At 43.9% G+C, this 18,933-nt stretch overlaps 1 protein-coding gene across 11 annotated transcripts in view; it reads left to right on the top strand.

The window, feature by feature from the left end:
* The first annotated feature begins 43 nt into the window (after positions 1-43).
* The window catches only part of Cdca2 (cell division cycle associated 2), a 42,662-nt gene continuing 23,772 nt past the window's right edge, over positions 44-18,933 (top strand). For 2 of the 11 annotated variants that reach the window (XM_030247604.1, XM_011244913.3), the window contains exons 1-10: positions 176-661; positions 880-943; positions 1,029-1,202; positions 2,643-2,797; positions 8,385-8,532; positions 10,088-10,254; positions 11,845-11,917; positions 15,467-15,702; positions 17,124-17,196; positions 17,714-17,946. In XM_030247604.1, the coding sequence (XP_030103464.1) occupies positions 880-943; positions 1,029-1,202; positions 2,643-2,797; positions 8,385-8,532; positions 10,088-10,254; positions 11,845-11,917; positions 15,467-15,702; positions 17,124-17,196; positions 17,714-17,946 (1,323 nt within the window). In that variant the 5' untranslated portion in view covers positions 176-661. The other 9 variants (XM_030247602.1, XM_006518420.4, XM_011244912.3 and 6 more) reach the window with 6 other exon arrangements.

Here is an 18,933-nt window from a genome sequence, read left to right as displayed (position 1 = left end):
CGCACGTTGGAGTGTAGGAGTGCTCATTTGCATAAAGAGACTGGGTCTAAGGAAGAGGCGGGACGCCGAAGTCCCATAGACCAATCAGCTCCTCGCTAGGCTTTTGCCCCTTCTACTGTACCCACCCACCGAGGTAACGGTTGGTATCGGGATTGGCTAATAGGGTAAACTAGCCATCCGGCGGTTCTGTCTCGATTGGTCTAGTGATTCATTTTCGAAGTTTCCAGCAGCCAATCCAAGGTTTGGGGTGGCATTTGAAGTGTTGCTCCGCGGAACTCACTGGTAGACCCCAGGACACCTTTTTGCTGCAGCTCTGTCTCGCCAGGGTCATTTAGGGCTGGCCGTGTTTTTTCCGGGATCCACGGAGGTCTCCCTGCGCCGTTCGAAAGCACGAGGGTGAGGCCCGGAGGGAGCGGTACCCACGTCACACGTGGTCCACGGCTCGTGGGTATCCCTCCGCGGGGGCGTGGCCGCGGTTTGAATTTGCTGGCGGGCAAGTGAAGCTTGACCGCTTCGGCCGGACGTGGTGTGTCTGGTGTGCAGCGGCCGGCAGGAGGCCAGCCCGGCTCCCTTCCCCGGCCTCTGGTGCTCTCTGAAACGGAGCCTCCGCGACGCTTGTCGTAGTCGTCCGAGGGAACGCGCAGGGTCCTGGGCGGGAGAGGTAGGCCTGCTATCCGGCCGGGGTTCAGGGATGCAAAGCCCTGATAAATCAGTTCGGTCCGCTTTGTTTAGTCAATAGTACCTCCCGCCGTTTCTTTAATCAGAACGCCCCAGCCTGTGGTCCCCTGGTATTGATTGCCTTAGAGTTCTGTCACATTGTTTTTGGCTTATAGTGAGGTTATTTTTCACATTTTTTTCTCTAACTTCCTCATCTTTTAGATGGATGCGAGTTCACACGACAAGCCTCTCTCTGAATCCAAGGAGTGTGTCCTTAATAATTCTGGTATGTGGTGACCTGTTGCCCTCGTTAGATGGAAGATTTGAGTGTTTTGATGTATTAACACCCCCAATGTGCTGTCCGTTTTCAGAAAATGACGTTTTTAGATTGGGAACTGAACCGTTTGTGACTCCTCAGAAGCATGTAGCAGATGCGACTCCTAATCTTTGCACCCCTGATACCTTTAAGTCACCTTTGGACTTCACCACAGTAACCGTAGAGCAGTTGGGAATTACACCTGAAAGCTTTGTTAAGACCTCTTCCGGTAAGAGAAGTTCTTGGATTGCATAGTTTTTTTTTTCAAATTTAACAGTAACTGTAGTAGGCCCCAATTATACATGTCTGTACTGCCTGACACTCCTTCTGTGTGTATTTATGCTGACCCTGCAGACTTGCTTGTTCGGCACAGCTCAGCAAATAGAGCAATGTTTCTGAATCAGTTGTGCTTTGTGTGCACCCTAGAAAACAGTGTGTATGAAAATCAGAGGGCATTGAAAGGTAGTTGAGAACCGGTAAAAGTGACAAGGCCGTGTGCCTCATTCAAAAATCCCAAACAGAAAATTGACCCAGATAATGATTTTCTTTAGCTTCAGGAATGAAATTCCCAATGGAGAAGTAAATCTAGGGCTAGGGTTCTTTTGGGTTGTAGAATAGCAATTATAAAGAAGGATAACGAGACTGGAAGCCAATCACACCGTGAGCTAGGCGAAGCCAGAGTGACACTCATTCTCTACCGCTCAGAATTATCACATAAAAGACTGGGTCCGTTTTCGTGTGCTTAGGTGTGAGCAGAATTCAGGGTGGCGTGCTGAGGGTGAAGAAGTAGCTTATTCCAGAGTAGAAGAATTTTGAAAAAAATAAGAGCAGGGTATAGCTGGGTCTCACCAGCCCTAACCCACATCGGGACTCTGTTCCAAGGGCCACCATGAGTTTTTAGGACTGAAACTATGAATTTATAAATTAGCCACAGTAAGAGATGTGGCCTACTCATCTGTGGACAGGCTCTCAGAAGCACACCCTCTCCGAGATGCCCTCAAGCTAGATGCGTTTAGAATCAAGCTTAACCGTTGCAAACTATTCTCTCTCTACTTAGATCCCTTATGGGCCCTTACAGGAAGCACTTCTAAGCTTAGCTGAATTGCTAGCCTCACTGCTCTTGAGGCCAAAGTAAAATATTTCGAGGGAGTGACTAAGTGTGCAGCATGCCCAGCATAAGTACTGTACTCAGAGGACGATTCATGTCCTGGGCTGGATGTTGTTAGACAGTGGCTGTGCACTGCTTGCAATGGTATGCTTCCAGTTCGTAGATCGCTTTAAACTGTTCCCATGTGATAGTTTCAGAGCTTGGATGGCTACAGTGAGCAAAGCCACAGCATACTGTAGTTTCAACTGTGCATGGTTGTACCTATAAACAAGGAGAGATTCTTAGCTTCAAGCTGTTACCTCTGACTTCTCTGTATCGGGGATATGGGGCACAAGTGAAGACGAAGTAACTGCTTGTGGCCTTCTGTGTGCCAAGTGCTGATCTAGAAACACGAATTGGGGGTCAAGTGGCAGTCAGTCCAGATGTTTCTACATGAACTGCCCTGCCAGTAGTTCTTAGTTCTCTGTGACAAGTGCAGACTCTGTTTTCTCACTTGTGGTGACCCGTCGCCAGCACAAGCCCCAGCTTCTGACCATTGCCATGTTCCGTTCTGACTTGCAGGAAAGTCAACATCTTCCCTTCAGAAGGCCAGGCGCCGCTCCACTGTTGGTGTGCGGGGCTCTCCAGAAACCAATTGCCTGATCCGATTCATTGCCCAGCAGCGAAACCTAAAGAAGGCTGTGCTCTCTCCGTTGGCACGAGAGCCCCACTTCGAGGTATGCTTCCTCTGGCCTGGTGTGCGCGCTCGTGGGTCTTGTGAAGGAAATGGTTTTACTCTGCTCAAGGGTTCTGCTTTCCCCCCCTGGGGGGGACTACTTTCCCTGTCTGGCAGGGACTGCAGGTAACTTGCTTGCTGGGTGTGTGGCTATAATAAGATTTAGCAGGCCTTTACAGAAATGACTTTCCGGAGGGGCTTTCTGTTTTGTAAAATTTTCATAGAATGGGGAAAGCTCCCCTCCCCGGGGTATTTTTCTTCTTGAGGCTTTTCTCTATTTGCAGTGTTTTCATAACTACTGGCTGGGCAGAGGAGAAAAGGAAACAAACGGCTTGTCTTCTGGTGCATTCAGCTCCTGTTTTTCAGATGTTATCAAACTCATGCGTGCCCTAGCAGGCGAAATAGTTAAAGACTTACAGGCCCCACTGCTCAGAGGGAACTATCGGGACACTGGCCTTCTTACTCTAGAGCCATTCACTTGTATTGTTTCCACTTCCTCCTCCTGCTTTGCAATGTGGTCTGTGCAATCTCCTGCTCGGTAATAAAACAAAACCTTGGGGTTTTCTTGAGTCCCTTTTGGAAGGTCAAACTGCTCTTTTAATTTTACTAAATACTAGGCAGGCATTCAGGGAAAATAGTTTTAGTTTCTCAAATGTCTTTGAAGCATTAAAAATGATGAACTTCACTGCTATATCCCATTCCTCAATTATTGTATGGAATGAAGTGAAAAGTCTGCATCAAGCATTTCAGAAGTTTCTAGGAATGTGTGTGATTGAGTTGTGTGGCTGACCTGGCTGCTTTTTCACAGAACATCATTTTCACTTGATGGAGCAACTGATAGAAAAATTGTGCTTTGCCAGGCTTATGAATTACATAGACAGTGAATGTACCACAGAAATTGAACGATGGCTTACCAGTATGGAGGGTTGCATTTTTAAGAGAAAATTAAGATTTTAGAAAACATGTATTGGGGAAGAGGGGGCGGTGTTTCTGTGCTCCCAGGTATCTGCAGGGTGTCTCTACACCCAGTTTAGCCCGTATAGCTCCCAAATAAAAGACACAGACACCTGGTATTTTTATTAACAAGCTGTAAGCCCACACTGAGCAGGCTCTGAAGTTCTAACCTACATCCCAGCTGCAGGCCCTATGTCACTTGCAGTTTGAGTCTAGCCTGCCTTGCTCTGCCCTGTGTGTGTCCTCGAGTTGAACCCTCCTGGTGACCTCACATGGTTTCTCAATGCCTTTTCTCCTCGTGGTCCTTCCTCTCTTCCTGGACCCTCACCTGCCTGAGGCCAACGCTTTCTCTCGGCAGCTCTCCCTTTGGCCCCTGGCTAGGATGGGGGCTCCAGCCTTTTATTAGCCCAGGGTCACTGGGGAGCGTGCTTTACATGTAGGAGCGTGCTTTGATATAGGAGGCTCTTGAGGATTCAGCACAGCGCCTGTGTTCTCCCTGTAACTAGTTCTCAGGACACAGAAACCAGCATCTTTATGCACAGAGCACGAGACCTGCTCCAGCGCGTACCCACAACTGTGCACTCGACAACTTCCTGAGTGATCAGTGGGTATACTGTAAAATACTTTGATATTGCCTAAAATGAGCCACTTTTTAGGAAATGTGAATAGCACGAAAGTGAGTATTTCCCAAATGATCAGTGCCTGTGGTTACAAAACCTAATAGGTAAAAGATGTCCCACATTGCAGTGTAGGCTGATAGATTCATTTTTGTGTATGTGGGTCCGAGTGCAGATGTGCGGATATCGGGTAGCTCCACTTTGTTTTTGAGGTAGACTCTTTACTAAACCTGAGGCTTGCCATCTTGGTTACACAGGCTAGCCAGCAGGTCTCTAGAATATGCTTGTATGACCCCCTTCAGCTCTGGGGTTATAGACATGTGCTGTCATCCCTAGCTTTGCATGTGGGTAGGGTGTCTGAACTCAGGGCCTCGTGCCTGTGTTGCAAGCGCTTTACTCACTGAACCAGCTCCCTATCCCCCGATTTTCTCTATTTGAAGACGTTATTTGAAAAATAAAATGAATGCTTGTGTACCACATGTGTGTAGTGCCAAAAAAAGTCAGGAAAGGGAATCAAAGCACTTGCAACTGGAGTGATAGGGTGTGAGGTCTGTCTGCCATTAAGTGCCAGGCACTTCTGCAAGGGCAGCCAGTACTGCACCATCTCTCTAGCACCCCTGCGTGTCTTAATAACAGATTCTGTTACCGTTTGCTTCTGTGCTGGCTGTCAGCTTCCCACAATGGAAAGTGCAGGAGTGGCCCCCTTTCTGCTCGTGCTTCCCTTTCTCTCCAGCTCCCAGTCGCTTGGTTATATTAGCATCTACTCGGCTGTATTATTATGGCCCTGTGCTATTTTGAGCTGGATTTTCTTTTGCAGTTAGCTTACGCTCTTTTCCTTTGGGGTACTGATCACTGTTCTCCATCTCTGGGTTTGTTACTTTTTGTTGCTCTGGTAAACTACCATGATCAAGGCAGCTTAAGGAAAAGGGGGTTTATTTTAGCTTAGGATTCCAGAGAGTGAGTCCATAATGGGGGAGTCATAGTGGCTAAGTGATCATATTTTTATTCACATATAGAGGACAGAGAAGGCAAACTTGAACCTGGGAAGGCTCTAAGCTCTCAAAGCTGCTTCAACTCCTGTCCTTCACAGCAGGGTTGCACCTCCTAAAAGTTCCTAAGTTCTCCAAACTGTGCCACCAGCTGGGGACCAAGTTCAAATACCTAAGCCAGTGGGAAACGTTTCTCATTCAAATCACCACATTGCTTTTCAATGCCCCATCTCTGCCAGACTACATCTACCTGTCTGCTTGGAGTCATCCCATTTCCCTCCTTGCCATCCTTTCCTTTTGTGGGGATACCCAAGACAAAGTTGAAGATCGTTTGGGCTTGTTTGGAACCCAGCCCTCCTGCCTCAAACTCACAGTTGCTGTGATGACAGGCATATGCCACCATGCCCAGTTCCCTGCCATTCTCTTGCTCTTGCCAGCCACTATATCCTTGCTTGGCCTTCCAGTGGCTTTGGCTGTGTTTGGTAGCATTGAGAGAGACACTTTCTCATTTGGATCACAGGATTGCACAGTGGTCCAGATTTCTTCTTGTGTCACTGGTTATTTCGGTTTCGTTCACTGATTCCTCCCAGTTTTTCCCCTCAGAAGTGCTGGTGTGCCAAGATGTCTCCTGCTCTTTGCTTTGAGGACCATCTATGTGCTGATGATTCTAAAATGTCTGCAGCCCAGAGGTCCCTAGAGCTCCAGCCCTAGACAGCCGCTGCCTGTGTACTGAGTGAAGTGTTTCAAGCATACTCTAGCTCATACTCTAGTTATCGCTCTTTTTGCTGTCACAAAACACATGGGAGAAACTGCTTAAGAATTGAGGTTTTTTTCTGGTTCCCAGTTTTAGAGTACAATCCATCCTAATCGTAATGGCATGGTGGAGGTCACTTGAGGTCACATTGTATCCACAGTCAGGGAACAAGAGAGTGTGGACCCTAGTGCTCCACTCTTTTTCTCTTGTACAGTCTGGGTCCCTGCCCACAACCTGGTATACCCCACATTCAAGCTAAGCCTTCCCTCTACTGTCAGACTACCCTCCTAGGCATGCTCAGAAGTTTGCCTCCTCCGTGGTTCCTATCCTAACAAGTTGACAGTCAGGATCAACCATCATACTAGCTGAGGCTAAGTAATAGGTTCATATTTCTTAGTCTCTGATCCAGCCCACGCAGGCCAGTTGCCCCCTTTCCTTCCTCTCCAGTCTACTCGCTATTACAAATAACAGAGAGGGGCTTTAGGGTGAGTCACAGTGTTGCCTCTGCTGCTTTAACCTTCCCACGTTTCCTATGGAAACCCATCAACTTTTTTGAAGCCTATATCTTTGATCCCCTGGTCTGAGCCCTGTCCGCGTGTGGCCTCATCCCTCCCTCCCTCCCTCAGTGGACACACAGGCTTGCTTTCTTCTGCTTGCTCCTGGTTTTGTTCTATGCCTTGTTCCCCTGGTGTCAAGCCACTTCTCACTGTGGTTTCAATTCAAACGCCACTACAATCTTTCTTTCCTAAACTGCCAAAGCAACGCATTACATGGCTCAGCCACATTGGTATGTTCTTAAACCTTGCTCTGGAGTATCTCTCCACTCTCCCCTCCCTCCCCCCGACCTTGAGCACCTGGAACGATGTCCGTGCATAGAATATAATGCAGTTCATGGGACAGAAGCCTCATAGCGGTTTTCGTTTCTTTTTCCTCCGTCGGAAACACCTTTAATTAGGGAAACTTAGTTTAAGTATCTCCAAGTGCTCTGAGTTCCTGGGATTAAAAACCCAGCCCGGACACATACAAATGAGTTCACAAAATGCACATTCAGAATAACTGGTGTGGCTCTGATAATCGTTTGTCATGTAGATGAGTTGCCCCCCAGCCTGTTGGGAATGTGTTGTGTTTATGTCATAAAGGTTTACATCATCAAATGCCTTTCAGTTTCAAATGCCCCACTATTATGAAGTAGACAATTTGTCTTATAAATGTTCCTGACTGGGATTAAAATCAAACTAGAAGAATAGATCCTCAAACATGATATCAGGATTTTAACAGCTTTTCTCCATATAATATCCTAAAGGGTGGTAAGGTTTTTTTGGTTTGGTTTGGTTTGTTTGTTTTGCTTTTCTTTTGCATATTGGTTAAAATGTTAAAATTTCCACAGGTTCCTTATTAGGGTAAATGTTAGTATCTCAAGAGAGAAGAAAAAGCCTGGATAAAGTGCCTGATGAGTAGCTTATCTTTTATATGAACAGACCCTTACAGTTCATGTCATACTTGTATCTGGCAGGGGTACTTCATTTTGTTTATCTTTATATGGCTCCTCATGGGCAGGATTGCAGCCCATACAGAAGCAAGTGTCCTCCAGATCTTACAAAATTAGGGACTTAGCCAGGAAGAGTCAGGAGTGATGGGAAGATTGTGTGTTGGAGCTAGTAGGGGACATCCTTGTCTTGTCCTGGCTCTGCAAGGTGGAGGTCATCTAGGCGAAGAGCATAGTACATTGAATTCAATGTACTGATAAACCTGAGAACTTCCATTGGATACTTTCAGGTTGGAAGGGTCCCTCTGCCCTTTTCTTCCTTGCTGTCCAGCTCTGAGGTTGGCTCCTCACACAGGTTTATTCTGAACTTTCTCATTCCCTTTGATAGCATTTTATTGACACTGTCTTGGGTTCTTCTTAAGCCGCTTAGGACTCTTTCAGGGTGATTTACACTCCCCACCCCCCAAAATAACTGGGCCCCTGTAAAAACACTTCCTACCCATTTGAAGTTTCTGTTAGCCTGGCTTGCTAGCTGCTGGCATATCAGGTATATGTCTATGGACAGCCATTGGCTAGTCTTTGCTCAGGTTTACAGATGGGAGCAGAGGAGCACTAAGATGGTGACCGTACACCCACTATTCAGGCAGAATATATGTATCTGAGGAAAGCAGGCTCTCCCACGCTAACCTGTCTTCATAAACCTCTCATGTGCTTTGGTTTGGAGTCAGCGGTGATAGGCCGAGCAAAGAGACTGGTTTGTAATGCTTCTGTGCTTTACACATTCACAGGGTAGCCCAAGACTGTATCGAAATGCCAGTGTTTTAAGAGAGCGAATGTCTGCTTTTCGGTCAGCTTTTCACTCCATACAGGAAACTAAGATGGCCAGCAGTCCCTCAGCAGCAGAGGCAGACGGAGAGTCTAGGATATCAGATTTGAGTAAGTATTTATCAAAATGAGCTTTATGCCAAAGGGATTCACTTCTACAAGATGAAAACATTGTTTTCAGAGTGTAGTTGTTTCTGCAAATGGAGACTAATAGCTAAAATTTGTAGTATTTCCCATAGAAATCTCAATTTCTGGTTTTAGGGCTTTGTTCTGTTTATTTATTTGTAGTTTACTTTATCTTGGTGGTGCTAAGGGTCAAGTCCCAAGGCCTCAAATGTCCTAAGTGGTTTACAACTGAGACACCTGTGGTTTCTGTTGAAAAACGTATACCTTTATTTCCATAGTTAAAAATTGTTTTGAATTTTAAAAGGCAATAATTGTTTTGAGATTTAAAAGGCTGGGACCAATTAACTCATGCCAGGCAGGCGTCAAAAAGGGCTTGTGGCAAATTTAGGTTTATGTTGATTTTTTATAGAATTATTGTTAAACTTTGCAAAAACATATATAAATATCCCACCCTTGTGTTAACCATAAATTTGTCTAGTCTGATTAGTGTGTTGATAGTCTGCTATATTCTTCACCGAGTCCATATCATTCATTTGGTTGTCTTTTTAGTCATTTGGCTTTTTCAGTGACAGAGTATTTGAAACAGCAGCAGTTGACGAAGCCCTGGCTCTCAGAGTCCCGCTACTTTACACTCTGACTACTTAGCAGACTCCCGTTTATCTGCTGCAGGATTCAGAGCCTGTGTGGGGAGCCTACTTTGTAGCTTATAAGTTACCTATTATTTGAATTGTTGTCCAGGTTTTAATTTTTTTACTTCATTTTTGTAATTATGATGTCATTAAAATCCCTTTATACAGAGAATTAACTGAACACATTGCAATTGTGTGTTCTCTCTCCTATTGTGTGTGTTTTATGTTTTGCATAAAAATCAAGTACAATCAAATTAGAACCTAACTGTGTCTTTCAAGTTTTACCAGCATGTGGTTTACAGGCCGATGCACCAAGGGTAGGATCCTAAGGTTCTCTAGAGGAACAGAGTGGAGGGAATGAAAACGGATTGAAGAGGGGTTTGTTAGACTGGTTTGCATGCTATGGGCTGGGTACCACAGCAGTTGCTGCTGTACCCTGAAGGGGTTGAGAACCTGGTGCTGCTCCGTCTCTAAGGCTATATGTCTTGTAAGTGCCAATGTGGAGCTGAGGTTCTAGAGGATTCTTAGAGAAGAGACACCGATCTTCAGTCCCAGGTCGGGAAGGTGAGGAAGCTGGCTGTGTTAACTCAGTAGCTGCACCGAGCTGCGAGAGTGAGGGTGACGGTGAGCGCAGGCCGCGCTGCTTGCTCTGTAGCCCAGGCTGGCCTTGAACTTGCTGGTCTCTTTTAGCCTCCCTTCTGTTGGCACTACATGGGTATATGCCACCACACCTGCCTTCAGTTTCCCTTTTTGACTGAAATGGGGTAAAATTTTGTTTTCACTGATGATGTACATACAAACACTAAACTGGCACTATTTTATTATAGTGGATGATATTTTTAAATGATGAATATAAAAGAAAATATTTATCCCCATGGCATTTTGTTTCTATTTTTGTTTTGTGCATATAGCCAGAAAAGAAGATCTTCTTGAATATCAGCAGTCTGGGTTCCCTGTAAACTCCTCTTCAAAGCGGAGGAGAATATCCTCCCAGGACAGCCCTGACAATTATCTCAGTGGCACCAAAGCCCTTGCTGACGAAGCGTGTGCTGGGGGTGCCTCCACAGATCTTGCTGAGGTAATTGTGGTTTCCACACATAAATGGAGCTGTAGCTTTCTGCATAGGCATGTTAAAGACTGTAAGGACCAGTGATATGAGTTCCTAGTTTCACCACGTTGTTGCTATGGCTCTTAGATGAGTGTGTGTGTGTATGCCTTTGTGTGCTTGCATGCATGCATGTGTTCCTGTTGCATCTTACATTTATGTGTGACTGGCTTCCTTGTGTATTGGTTTAGAAGCTGGGGAGATTGGTTGTTTTGATCACTTTTATGGGAAGGTAAAGCTGGAGGGTCTTGTGCATGAGGTGTTCTACATGATGGTTCGACGCTAGGTCTCCAGTTGTGCCCTGAAATCCCTAAGCAGATTATTTAGGTACCAATTGGAGTATCAGTTCCTGAAACTTGGAGTGCTGCCTGCCCAGGTCCACGCTGCCCTTGCCTCCCCAGTCTTTCGTGAGACAGCTTGTGAAGCAGGCTCTTCTGCAATTCATCTTTGCTCCTCTATGTGCTTCAAGGAGCATTAGGAATGTTTCTGGATTGTGACAACCTAAAGTCTGTCAAGATTGTGGAAAGGCAAAAACCTATGTGAATTTTACTAAAGTCAGACAAAGACTGCTCCTGGAATTGGTGACCTTTGTGCAGCTGTGGGGTCACATGACCATTTCTTCTTGTTTTGTGTCTTCATTCTATGATCAGAGGTTTTTGTTCCTTCTCAGAAGAGATGCCTCCCACCATCATAGCTTGGTTTCATTGAGTATCACGGAGTGGAGGTCAGAGGAGAGTTGTGTTGTGTTCCATTCTAGGGATTGAACTCAGGTTGTCGGGGTGACATAGGCACCTTCTCTAAGCCATGTAGCCCACCTAATACTTTGCAATGGCAGTGAAAATAAAGGACAGTCAGTATAGTGGTCCCCAAACATTTCTACAGTCCTTATAACACAAGAACTGGCTTATGGTCCTACTTCTCTCTACTTTATTCAAGTTAATATAAAATGATCATTTGGCAGAAGCAATAGTAATTGTTTCTCTCCAGAACTTTGATTCATTAGACATAAATCACAAAGAAGAAATTAATTTCTGAGTTAACGGAATATGCTTTTTGAGCATTTTCTCTCTCTCTCTCTCTCTCTTTTTTTTTTTTTTTTGATTATTATACAGAAGTACACTGTAGCTGACTTTAGACAACACCAGAAGAGGCGTCAGATCTCATTACTGGTGGTTGTGAGCCACCATGTGGTTGCTAGAATTTGAACTCAGGATCTTCGGAAGAGCAGTCAGTGCTCTTACCCACTGAGCCATCTCACCAGCCCGAGCATTTTCTGTTTAGAGGATAATAATATAGCACAGCTCTCTAGGCTTCAGTGGGCAACAAAAAGGAATTACATAAACTTCTCTTTGGGATTGAAAATCATTTTGTGGAATGTTCAGGATGCTGTTAGGATGAGTGCTCTGTTGTTAATTCCTGTGTACTTATGCCTGCTATGAGATCAGTGGAACTACAGATTTTCAGTTATCGGCAGTGCTTATTGAAATCTCCATAAAGGCAGTATCAGCAGTAAGTTAGTAATGAATGTTCTGCTTTTGATTCCTTCATCTTTTCTCCCAGAAGTCACCTGACATCGGTTCCGCCCAGCCGGGATGCATGGCTGCTCCCCTTCCAGAGCTCAGGGAGACTTCCCAGGGTAAGTTTGTGTTTTCCTTGATGCAGACAGAGGCTGCCGCATTCATAGACATTTGTGATGAGTGTGTCTCTAAGCTGAAATGAGGAAAAGTGGTTCTTGTGTTACTTACGGGGACTGTAAGTGTTTGAGGGTCACTGCTGACTGTCCTTTAGTTTTACTGCTATCACAAAGTATGAGTTGGGTTAGATGGCTTGGAGAAGGTGCCTCTGCCAACCTGACAACTGAGTTCAGTCCTGCTTTAGCCCATTAACGTTTCAAGTAACTATTAATATGGCTTGATTTACATCTACTATTTTGCCATATGCTTTGTTTTCATTTCCTTTGTATTAAAAGTTCTGTGTTAATGTATTAGTATTTACTATCTTTTGAGCTATACTTCATTCTGTCTTATTCTCTTGCTCTGGGATTCCAACGCACATTCTTATAGGTCCTTTTGGCCATATGCATAGCTGTACATAAAACACACAAGTTTATACACCCTGTGTCTTGCTGATATACCCTTCCTTCCTCCTTCCTTCCTGTGACTTATAGTCCTTTTTACACATACACATTTACTTGGTTGTGACGCATGCATGTTGTCGTTTTTGCTTTAAACCATCAATGTCTCATGTAAGGTAAGAGGAAATAGGGGGTTTTCTGTGTTTACTGAACTTCGATACCTATTTCTGTTCCACTTGTCCCCATTTTGTTTGTTTGTTTATATTAATCCTTAATGATTAAATTTCTTCCTGGAGCTTTCTTTCAGCTTCAAACTGAATTTCTTTCACCTTTCTTGCAGTGAATATCTGCTCAGGCTTTTGATTTTAATTCTAAGGTAGATGGGTGGGTTTCTTCCTGCGCAGATAAGGCACAAGGCCAGGTTATGTTTGTCACCTAGATGAAATAAGGTACTGCCACCTTCTTGGCAGTTCTTTTTCATCCTCATGAGACTTACTGTCATTGTACTTGATACCCAGTTCTACAATCCGTCAGAGTGGTAACATCATAACAAGGGCCGATGTGCCTTTAAGTACTCCACTTAATCCCACCCAGAACAGGGGAAGAAGCGATGCTGTGAGCAGTGGGGTTTTGTTAATGTAGTCTAATATTTCAGACTGCCTGGTTATTTGATGAACCTGGCCATGAGTCAGACAGGTTAGAAAGTTCTTTGTTAGTCTAGGAGATGGCTCAGCCATTCCGAGTGCCTGCTGACCTAGAGGCTCCTAGCAGCTGGTTGGTGGTTCGCAGATGCCAGTACTTGAGCTGCAGGGGAATCTGGCACTTCTGGGCTCTGCAGGCTCCTGCACATATGTGCTTATACACACATACAGACAGTAACACAAATTTAAGTCATGCCTTTTAAAAGAAGCCTATGCAATACACCTGCTCTCTTCCTCGCCTTCTCCACTTCCTGCCTCTTGCTTCTCTGCCTGAAAGTCCTGTCACATAGGTCTCTGTGTCCGCTGTGGTGCTACTAAGAGTTTGGCCTGCTGCTGGCTTTGCTGCTCCTGCGTGCCAGGTGCTCAGCATTGCTGCTTAGGCCCTACGCACCTCCTTAGCAGTCATGCCTCAGCACACCTTCCCTTGCTGGTCTTCTCTTAGCTCAGTAGTGGTCAACCTGCGTGTAAGTCGCAACCTCTTTGGCCAACTAAAAATATTTACATTACAATTCATATAGTATGCAAAATTACAGTTATAAATAACAATGAAAATAATTTTATGGTCGGCTCACCACAACATGATGAACTGTGTTAAAGGGTTGCAGCATTGGGAAAGTTAAGAATCATGATTTATGTAAAGTGAATTATTTTTACTTTAAGTATCCACAATGAGTTAATCCATCAGCTGCATTTCTTCACCCTTGCTAGTCCCCCGTAACTACACAGAGAAACCAAGACTTAATTCAAGCTGCATATCAACAGCGAGAGAGTGAAATGATCTATAATAACCCCTATGCTAATCTGGCTACCTCCCAGCCATGATCCCATGATATTTACACATTATCATCGATCTGGGTCTTTGGGCTTCACATGTTCTTCTGGTGTCTCCTTGTTTCATCTCTTCATCCTCATGACAGGTCTGAAACATTCTCTCTCTCTCTCTCTGTGTGTCTTTCTCTCCCTGGATTGCAGAAGCTTCTGTCCTAATTTTTCTTCTGCCCAACCATTATCAGTATTTATTGACAAGGCAGAGAATAAATGATAAAAAACTGTTTATACAAACTCAAGAAATTCTTGATATAAGCATTACAATGCTGCATCCAGATTGAAACAAAACGAGGGCAGAAAAATCAGCAATTGAATAACACAAGGATAAACCTTTACACAATGCAAACATGCCTACAGATTTAGATGGCTAGAACATGTTTCATGTAGCACCAATGTCATAGTGTGCATGTCATACAGGATTTTCCCTTTATGTCAGATTGTGTCTGCCTCGCTACTGAGTAGAGTTCAGATTTAACTCCCTGCATTTGCCAATGTGGAGCCTGTGTGTTTGCGGGCAGCTTCTGTGTGGGCTGATACTCTCTCCTCGTGCCCTCCTCTCACTCCCACTGTGTTACATATTGAAATTCCTCCATCTTGAGGAGTAAAATGGTTACCATTTCAACTACCATTATCAAGGTTTGGCTCAGGTTAGTTTTATATTGCAGTGCAAGGCTCATTCCCAGTATTTTTTCCCATCCTCTGACCCAGGAGCCAAAACCTCTTATCTTTATTTGTGATAGCCTTGTAGTAAATAAAGTGTGTGACCAGTGCTACTTCTGTCTTCTGTTCATGTCCAGATGAAGCAGGGAGTTTTAGAATTGAATTTCTTTTTCATCTTAAGTTGCTAGGGTTTGATCCTAGCATATGTTAGGTGTGATGGTTTGTATATGCTTAGCCCAGAAAGTGGAACTATTTGGAAATGTGGCCTTTTTGGAGTATGTCTGTCACTGTGGGCGTAGGTTTTAAGACCCTTGTCGTAGCTTCCTAGAAGATAGTCTTCTAGTAGTCTTCGGATGAAGATATAGAACACTCAGCTCCACCTGCACCATGTCTGCCTGGATGCCCCCGTGCTTCTGCCTTGATGATAATGGACTGAACCTCTGAACCTGTAAGCCTGCCTCAATTAAATGTTATCCTTAGCCAGGCCGTGGTGGCGCACGCCTTTAATCCCAGCACTTGGGAGGCAGAGGCAGGCGGATTTCTGAGTTTGAGGCCAGCCTGGTCTACAGAGTGAGTTCCAGGACAGCCAGAGCTACACAGAGAAACCCTGTCTCGGAAAAAAAAAAAAAAAAAGTTGTCCTTATAAGAGTTGTCTTGGTCATGGTGTCTGTTCACAGCAGTAAAACCCTAACCAAGACATTAGGTAATCACTCTACCACTAAGCAATACTGCTAGCACTTGGGTTTGTGAAACAAGATCTTACTGTATAGCCTCAGCTGCCTTAAACTGTCCACCCTCCTGCCTCTGAGCTCCATTCACTAGCGGAATTTTTAAATACTGTATTACCGTCTTGGTAAGTGTTGTGAGTATCTTGTGCCTGGAAGGAGCAGATTTGGACAGTCTCATCTTCCTTTCCTTGAAGGACTTGCAGTGACTGACTGTGTAGAGGGCCCTGTAACACCACTGAGCTCAGGCACAGCCACTGCCACCAGGTCTCCAGAGACTCCTATGTGCGGGAGCAGCAGCCCCTCCGCTAAGACCACCGCCACCAGGTCTCCAGCGACTCCTGTATGTGGAAGCAGCACCCCCTCCGCTAAGACCTTTGTGCTTCGTTCTGTGTTGAAGAAACCTGGTAAGCTGTTCTCAGAGAATGGAAAGGTAAGAGTCACGCTTCCTAAAGCGAAGGAGTTCAGAGATGTTTGCTTCAGAGCAGTAAGGGAGATCCATGTGTCACACTGGTGTGCAGGGAAACCCTCACTTGTTTGCCATTTTTTAAAGTCACAGTACTATTCTGAGATTGGTTCTGTTTTCAAGTAATATTAGACTAGTATTCAGAATTCAATGTAGGTAGACTATATAAGTCTAAAAGCTAATTCAAATTATAATTAACTGCATTGCCAAATTAGTTCACAATCAATGCCTCTAGTTCACGATCAGTGCCTCAGTATGTAGCTTATTCATTCCAGACATGTGGGTCTAACCTGCCTCTTCAGCCATCCATATTTCTGTGAGTGCAATAACCTAAGGCAGGAGGGAGCTGCCAGGAAATAGGTAGCATGTTGGAAGCGGGCCCATAGGTAGCTTTGGCATGGCTATAGGAATATTGTGTGGTTTGTTGTGCATATCCTCCTGTCTAGTGGACAGAATGTGTGTTTTCCTGAAGGACTAACTCCAGAGCTTGCTGATTGGGAGGCTTGATTGGGACAGAGCAGTTCTTGGGGGCGTTATAGTTTGGACTGTGAGCAGTACTCACAACCATGGGCTGGGTAGGGATTCAGGGTGAGGCTAAAGTGCAGGTGGTAATTTCCTGCAGGCCTGGCTCTCTTCTGCCAGGCTTATACCATCTCATCCTTTATACTGTGTACTCTCTAATCTTTTGGATAAACACAGACAGAGATTTCTTGCTCAAGAATATGGTAATTCAGGCGGAAACTCCATGCTTGTTAAAAGTGCTGGTCTCAGGCTTATGGCAAAGCTCCCTCTTGACATCAATTACCTGCTGTGTCTTTTTATGTCAGTGCAGTTCTCGTGCTTGGACCTTGCCTGCCTGATCTGACACCTAATAGAATACACCGTAATTTTAGCCACTCGCACATTGGTTAGCTTGCCAGATCAAAATGGGATGATTTTAACCTATACTCAGTAATTTCTATTCTCAATTTTGGCTCACAATACTACTTATTAAAATATAGAAGCCAGGGCCTGGAAAGATGGCTCAATAGTTAACAGCACTTCCTACTCCTTACAGAGAGGATCCAGGTCCAGTTTGTAGTACCCACATGGCAGCTCACAACTGTCTGTGGTGGCAGCTTCAGGGGATCCAGTGGCCTCCACAAAAGAGCTGACATACATGTGGTACACATCTGTACATACAGGCAAAATATTCATACACTTAAGAATAAATATTAAAAAAGAAATGAAAGATGAGAGAGGCTTTTACTTGGTCCTTTTCAGCATGGTGTTTTAAGCTAAAATTAATAAAGGTACTCTTAAAAAAATGTTCAGCGATCCCATTCTTTTTAGTGACTTTTAATGTTATAAAAGGAGTAAAATCTTTGATTGGTCATTATTATGATTAGGAATCCAACCTCTGTGATGACGGGGCTCATCTGATCTCATATCCTTCAAACTCTTGCAAGGAAGGAAGAGCAGGTATGTTACTCAGTTATTTTTAAACTAAGGGTTTTATTTTCTTTTCAGAACTTGCTATAATGCATCAGGTTTTTGACAATCTGCTCATGCTTCACTGTGTCTGAAATGACTTGGGAATGGAGAACGATGGGAAGGGAAAGGTGTCTTTCGAGAGCCTCAGTTGATGTTGGCTTGAGGGGTATGTTCAGTGGTAGACAGATAGATGATCGGCCTGACATGGGTGAGGGACTGGGGTTTTTAATCCCCAGCTCCACATATACACATGAAGTTTTACTTAGTGGCAGAACTTGTAAAGAAGTTCAGATGCTCTGATTTTATTAACACTTGAAATAATGACCTTGTTTGAAAATCAGTACTATTTTAGTTAAAAGTATGGTTTTCACCCATTTGAATTTTCTCTACAAATTGTGTTATTGTACAAATAGTTGATTGTACCGCATTCAGACATTTTCGTATATGCCTTTTAGGTAAGAAAAACAGCTTAATTTTTCAACATAGTCTCATTTATTGTCTATAGGTAGAGAAAACTGTAAAACACCAGGCTGTCTGAATCCGAGGAAGAGGAAGAGAGTTACTTTTGGAGAGGACTTAAGCCCTGAAGTGTTTGATGAGTCTTTACCAGCCAATACTCCATTGTGCAAAGGAGGAACACCTGTTCGCCCAAGGACCGTAAAAACTACCAGTCCCCTGCAGTCCCCCGTTCATGAGCAGTTTCTTCAGCCAAACTTTGATGACAAGGAGGAGAACCTTGTAAGTGTGGAAAATCCCAGGAAAAAGCTTGTTCCTATTTTCATCAGGTTTCACTTTTTTTTTGCATGAAAATTATGATTTGAAATTACGAAGGTCAGATGACGTGCCATATTTCAGTCTCTTATGTTCAGTACTTTCATGAAACCTAAGTGCTGTTGGTTATAAGATGTACCTGTTTTATATCACTAAGAAAAACCCAGATGTCTGAGACATTAAAATATGAAAAAAAATCCATCTTAGAACTGAAATAACTTATTTTGTAAGATGGAGAAAAAAACATGTGGTGGTAGACACATTTTAGTAAATCTTCAATCAAATTAATTCGGGGGCTGGGGAGAGGAAGAGAAATGACCAGTATCAGGAAGAAAAGGTGACAGTACCGTATCCTAACAAGATTCCAAGGACAGTAGAGGCTGATCAACAACTGAGTGCTGACAGTTTAGCAGCTTAGATAAACCGTGTAAGGTCTTGAAACACATAAAGCCTCAGCCTCCACTCAAGAGGGAACGAATACACTGTTTCAATGTTAAAGAACTTTCAATTGTCACTAAAACTTTCCCATAAAGTAGTAACTTTGCAAAGGAATTCTGTCATATAATTAAGCAAACTATAATAGTGATTTTTGTATACAATTTTCCAAGTAAGACAGAAAGGCTGTGTAATCATCTCATTCCATGCAGAAAAGATGCTTTGTGAAATTGAGCATTTCCAATTAAATATCAGAAAGACATGTGAGCAAACTGGTATGAAAGGGGAATTTTTTCAAATTGTCATATTTTTCTTTGAACAATAGTTACTATCTTACAATTATGTGAGAAGGTTTTAAAATCTTGTTTATTTTGCCATCTTACCATGAATTTCATCGAAAAATATTGTAATACTAGATGGTGTTTCTTAATTTGCTTTGTAGAAGTTTGACAGTGGAATTTTAAACCAAAAAGGAGGTTGTCAGTGATTAATACTCTTTGTTGGGGTGGTTGCTGTTGA

Source organism: Mus musculus, chromosome 14, assembly GCF_000001635.26.
Source record: "Mus musculus strain C57BL/6J chromosome 14, GRCm38.p6 C57BL/6J".
Classification (NCBI taxonomy): Eukaryota; Metazoa; Chordata; class Mammalia; order Rodentia; family Muridae; genus Mus; species Mus musculus.
This window is presented reverse-complemented; position numbering and strand designations above follow the sequence as displayed.